The sequence below is a fragment of the Pelodiscus sinensis genome, chromosome 30 (assembly GCF_052426305.1).
Source record: "Pelodiscus sinensis isolate ZL-2025 chromosome 30, ASM5242630v1, whole genome shotgun sequence".
NCBI classification, from domain to species: domain Eukaryota; kingdom Metazoa; phylum Chordata; order Testudines; family Trionychidae; genus Pelodiscus; species Pelodiscus sinensis.
Window position 1 is genome coordinate 13,906,251 of NC_143081.1, and position 6,313 is coordinate 13,912,563.

The window sequence follows — 6,313 nt, forward strand, 5'->3', positions numbered from 1 at the left end:
GACCATTATGATCATCTAGTCTGACCCCCTGCACAGTGCAGGCCACAGAATCTCAACCACCCCTCTTAGAATAATCCTCTCGCCTATATCTCAGATATTGAAGCCTTCAAATACTTTGAAGATCCCAAGATGCAGAGAATCCTCCAGCTGTGATCTGTACCCCATGCTACAGAAGAAGGCGAAAAACCTCCAGGGCCTCTGCCAATCTACCCTGGAGGAAAATTCCTTCCCGACCCCAAATATGGCGATCAGCTAAACTCTGTTTCTTGAACAAATGGACTCAGACACAGACACACAGACACACTTTAAGAGAGAGAGATTATAGGGTTATTCAAGGAAAGAGGGTGTATTGTTATGAAACTGCTGACCTAGAGCGACAGGGTTTACAACGGGTATTTATTATATAGAGGCAGGAAGATAGGTAGACAAGCAAACAGAGTTGTATTTGTCATGACCAGAATATAGAAATGTGTTTTATCATCCATCATATAGTCATATGGATATGTACCATACACAGATGCATCAGGTGGAGTATTCCCATACACGGATGGATCCTATTGTCGCTATATGAATCTTTAATACAACATTTATTTTACAGGTGTCATCTAAAATATTCCCTGAACTTCTCTGGCTCAAGAGTCAGCAGGTGAAATTTTCTGCCCTGTGTTAAGCTGGATAATCAGACTGGTCCCTTAGGGTATGTCTAGACTACACGCCTCTGGCGACAGAGGCATGTAGATTAAGCTACCTGGCATTTGAAATGACAGATTTTGAAGCTATGGAAAGAGGACACTACTTGGACTCAACAGACTTTCGACCTGGTCGAAAGATATTTAACATTTGGGTTATATTGGAACCAGAACTTTCTCATTTCCATTTTCCCAAAAGGCTTCCTGCAGGTCAAAGTCATTCAAAGGGTCACTGAGATTAAATCAAGAAAAAATGTATGAAATTCCCTCATGCCCCCTTGTTTTAACTAACTCTACTTTTCATTCCTCCTTCAACTGCGGGAAAATATGTTTTTCTCTACTGTTTTCCTGAAGGCTCCCTTCACCTCCTTGTTCCTCAGAGTGTATATTATGGGATTTGACAGCGGTGCCACAATTATGTCTATTAGCACAATCACTTGATCACTCTCTGGGCTGGAGCTAGACCCAAGCCCCATGTAGGTGATAAGGGCCAGTCCATAGAACAACGTCACCACCATGAGGTGGGAGGAGCAGGTGGAGAAGGCTTTACGCCTGCCCTCTGCTGACGGCAGCTGGATTATGGTGAAGATAATAAGGACATAGGACAGGATTATCAATAGAAAAGGGCCCAGGATGAAGAGAACTGACACAGTAAAGACCATGATCTTGTTTTTGGATGTGTCAGTGCAGGCCATCTTCAGCACGGGTGGGATGTCACAGAAGAAGTGGTGGATACGGTGGGATCCACAGAAGGGCAGGCTGAAGATCCACGTTGTCTGAGCAACTTCAACAGAGATGCCGATGAACCATGAAGCACCCATGAGCTGTGCACACGCCCGGCCACTCATGATGGTTGTGTAGTGCAAGGGGTGGCGGATAGCCACGTAGCGGTCATAGGCCATGGCTGCAAGGAGGCAGCATTCTGTGAGGCCTGTGATGGTGATGACGTACATCTGGGCTGCGCAGCCCGCAAAGGAGATGGTCTTTTTCTCCACCAGCAAGTGAACCAGCAGTTGAGGAATCACACTGGTGGTGAAGCAGATTCCCAAGAAGGACAGGTTGACCAGGAAGAAATACATGGGGGTGTGGAGGGAGGGGTTTAGCTTTATCAGGAGGATAACGAGCAGGTTTCCCAACAGTATGGCCAGGTAGAGGAACAGAAGCACCAGAAAAAGAAGGATTTGCAGCTTGTTAAGGTAGGAAAACCCCACCAGGATGAACCCATCGGAGATGGTCTGATTCTTGCCAGGATCGCTCTCAGAACTGGTCATCTGTAAGGGTGACAAAGAAAGAGACGATGGAGATGAATCTAGGAAATACCAAATATGAACATGTGAACCAATCTGTCCACACTGGTTTCCTGTCTGATCCTACCTGTCTGTCTAAAACCTGCTGGTAATTTTGCATATAAATAGGTACCTGTACCCAACCAACATCAAGTGCACACTGATGTAGCTGGCTGGATTCAATCACTCTTGGCCAAGGTCGAGCCGCTGGAGATATGACTATCTTGGAACTACCGTTGATTTAATAGAGATGGGGATCTGATGAACTGACTCTAAGAGCTTGTCCACACTATAGAGAAGATCAAGGCTGCCGCAGTCGCTCTTCCAGGGTTCGAATTAGCAAATCTAGTGAAGATATGGTAATTTGAACTGAGAGGGTGCAGGTACTCCTGCTCCTCACGAAGAGGAAGGGAAGTGATGGGAATGTCTGCTCCCATAGACCTTCCAGTGTGTGAATGGCATCATAACGTGATTTAAAATATTTCGACTCCAGCTATGCAATTAATGTATCTGGAGTTGCTTGGTCCTGCCAAGAGGGCAGGGAGATGGACTCGATAACCTCTCGAGGTCCCTTCCAGTTCTAGTGCTCTATGATTCTATGATCTTAAGTTGACTTTCCTCTTGAGTGTAGACCAGGACTAAGGGAATTGCTTCAGCTTACACCAACTGTAGAGATGAACCAGTTTCCTATATCAAAAGTTGTATTCTTCCTCTTCAAACACATTTTCCTTCTGTCTACATGAAAATTCTAAAAGGAATCTATCTATTTATCTACTCCCTCCCTTCCTCCCTCTCTCCCGCAATGTTAATCTATAGCCATATTTGCCAAATACAATTTCTTGAAGGAGGGCAAATTCTGCCATCATTTGAATGTTACACACCACCAATGAAAGTTTTCCCACGATAGCAACAACTCACATAAGTGAGCTCACACTGCTGAGCCCATGTTTGAAGCCCCTTGATGAATGAGAAGAATGATAAATATTGAAAACAATGAGGGATTTGGGGTCTTTTGCAAACTATTAAATGTTATTCTTCCCTAAATATTAGAGAACCTTTTACATCATCCCACCCTCTATCATAGAACTGGTTTCTCTCAAGATATGAACACAAAAAAGATGTAGAGCTAGAAGGTGTAAATCTTAACAGTTCAATAGGTATATAAAAAAAGCCTTCCTGGTTTACACTGTTTCCAGGTATTTCTCTATAGAGAATTCTACAGCAAGCAAGATCATACAACACAAGAGACATTTTCCACAAAGGTTTTACCTCAAGGTCATTTGCCGAGGAAGAATTTCATAACAACAGGCACGACAGTGAAGTGACAGAGTTGAAACAAAAAATCAGCAACAAATAATACTGTAATTTGCACAACTTTAGCACCTTCAATATGGGTCTCCCCATGCAAAGTGTCAAATAATAGTGAGCTACTGAATGGGAAAATAGGAGTGGAAGAGTGAAAATATATATGAAGTCAGCATTTCCAGATGTGGAAACGGAGATCGCCTGTTATCTGAAACACTGCCATAACGAAAAGGGTATTTTTCCTGTTAATGAAATACACGAACACACATTCCAATAGAATCAAACCAAGAAAACTAAATGAAACAGCCAAAAAGCAAACTCTAGTGATGCATAGAACAATTTTAACCAAAAGTGGGTTATGTGGAGATGTGGAGAAATTGTAGAAGGTCCAGAGAAGAACAACACAAATGATGAAAGATCTAGAAGACATGACTGGTGAGGGAAGACTGAAGGAATTGGGCTTGTTTAGTTTGGAAAGGAGAAGACTGAGAGGGGCATTATAGCAGTTTTCAAGTACCTTAAAGGGTGTAGGAGGAGGGAGAAAAATGATTCTCCTTGACCTCTGACGACAGGACAAAAAGCAATGGGCTTAAACTGGATCAAGAGAGGTTTAAGTTGGACATTAGGAGAAACTTCCTACCTGTCCGGGTGGTTAAACACTGGAATAAATTGCCTAGGGAGGTTGTGGAATCTCCATCACTGGAGATATTCAAGAGCAGGTAAGATAGACACCTGTCAGGGATTATCTAGACGGTGCTTGTTGCTGCCATGAGAGAAGGGGACTGGAGTTGATGACCTCTCAAGGTCCCTTCCAATTCTAGTATTCCATGATTCTATGTGTGCTAACTACAGCAGAGGGGGTGTGAATTCTTCTGCCAGCTCCTTTCAGCACCCTTTACTGACATTTGTGAGCACTTTCCTCAATGCGACTAGTGAAGTGAATGCAGAGCTGGCTGGGAAATGGGATTTCCATTTCCCAGGACAGTCACACGTTCCATTATCTGTTTCCACCCTGAATCCCTGGGCAAAGTGGAAACAGGGAACAGCCCTCATTTTGATTCAGTAGAATCAATATAAAATCGACTGGAAAAGTGAAAGCTGCCATCAGCATCCATGTTCTCTTATGGGAAATATTCATATTTTTTCTGAATGTATTTTGGTTTATTTCTTTATCCGTTGGCTGACATTTCAACCAGCTCTGAATAAATGGAGAAATTTACTCACCATTAGGAAGTGATGACCGTCTTGACTGTTGTTGTGGGCAGTCCGGGGATATTTTCAGAGCTCTTCAAAGCCTCAGGATACTCTATTTATGAACAGGAGTAGGTGACAGGAAGTTAAAAAGCACACATTCTATGGAGAGCTGAGGTAAATTCAGGTAAAAGAGACAACATTTAACGCTTGGAGCAGAGAATGTGCCTTGGTCAGATGGTAGGAGTGGACACTCTTATTACAAAAGATCAGACTGAGCACACCCAGCTGACTGTGTTTGGGTCCAAATACAGGACCCATCTCAAGAAACAACATTTCCACTCAGATTCAACAGATGAGGAGGACGGTTGGGGAATGGGGGTGGGAGTAAAGATGAGAGACGAGAGAAGCAAGAAACACAAACACCACCACCACAAGGAAAATAACAAAAACAGAAACATCTCATGGTGATAAGCACCATGCTAATTGCTTTTCTGTCCTGCTGGGGGGCACCATGGAATTATGGGAACTAAACTTCCCCTAGAGTAAATTAGCAAAAGACACCCAAAGTCAAGCTCTTGACCTGAAACCATGATTGTTACCTGACTTGAATTGAGAGCAAGAGTTTCAGAGTCCAAGAGATCAAATGATATACTAATGGGCAGGTTTGCCAAGTGGCTCAGACAGATAGACAGAAACAGAGATGGTGTAGTAGGGATAGATAGATAGATAGATAGATAGATAGATAGATAGATAGATAGATAGATAGATAGATAGATAGATAGATAATCTATCTATCTATCCCCACGCATCCCCTCTATCTATCTATCTATCTATCTATCTATCTATCCCCACGCATCCCCTCTATCTATCTATCTATCTATCTGAGGGGATGCGTGGGGATAAATAGCCAGAGAGTTGTGAGTACACACAGCCCATGACTTCAGACACACACTCGGGTTATCTGTGCAAGTATGGAAAAGTCAGATGAAGGAACCATCAGTGTGACCTGGCTCCCTTTGGAGATGAAGGCCCGACGCTGATGGACGTCAGTGGCAGAACGGCTGGGGGGTTTCGTAGCTCATCCGTGGCCTAGCTTGTTTGAGAAGAGCGGCTCCATCTCCTCGCTGCAGGTGCTGGATGTGCTGCAGGGAGCAGAAGGGTTTTTATTGCAATCAAGGCCTTCTGGGACCTAGTCCTTGCAGGAAGCTTCTCAGAGGAAGAAGCACGTGGACTGAAACGGCAACAAAACCCAATTCACCAGGGTCCGTCATTTCACAGGGAGTTGTTCCACCAGCAAAACCCTCATGTGTGTTTTCAGGATGAAAATCGTGAAGGGATTCACTGACTGTGGCAACCTGAATGGCATTCCTTTTTCAGGGAGGAGGAATAATTGGCCCAAGACAACACAACACGCAGAGGGTATGTCTACACTTGCACTCTATTTTGATATAGGGATGCAAATGAAGACATTCGAAATTGCAAATGAAGCTGGGATTTAAATATCCCACATTTCATTTGCATATTCACGTTATGGCGCTATTTTGAAATAAAACGTACTGTGTAGACACGTTATTTCGAGAGAAAATCCTTCTCTCAAAATAACCCTTATTCCTCATAAAAAGGTTTCACAGTAATGGGAACCCAGGAGCTCTGACTCCCAGCCCCACCTGCTCTAACCATTACTCCCCACTGTCCTGCCAGAGCTGGGCACAGATTCTCAGACGCCCCTGCCCCACACACAGGGCCCTTTTTCTCCTTATGTGGAACTCAGCGGTGCTGGGCTGGGAGGGCTCTGTGAGACGGTCTCAGGCAGGTGGATCCCAATGCCCCAGCTCAGCA

At 44.0% G+C, this 6,313-nt stretch overlaps 1 protein-coding gene across 1 annotated transcript; it reads right to left on the minus strand.

The window, feature by feature from the left end:
• Nucleotides 1-1,000: 1,000 nt before the first annotated feature.
• On the minus strand, nucleotides 1,001-1,960 carry LOC102455453 (olfactory receptor 10A4-like). The gene has a single exon (XM_006115838.5). The coding sequence runs from the start codon at nucleotides 1,958-1,960 to the stop codon at nucleotides 1,001-1,003; it is 960 nt and encodes a 319-aa protein (XP_006115900.3).
• Nucleotides 1,961-6,313: the final 4,353 nt, after the last annotated feature.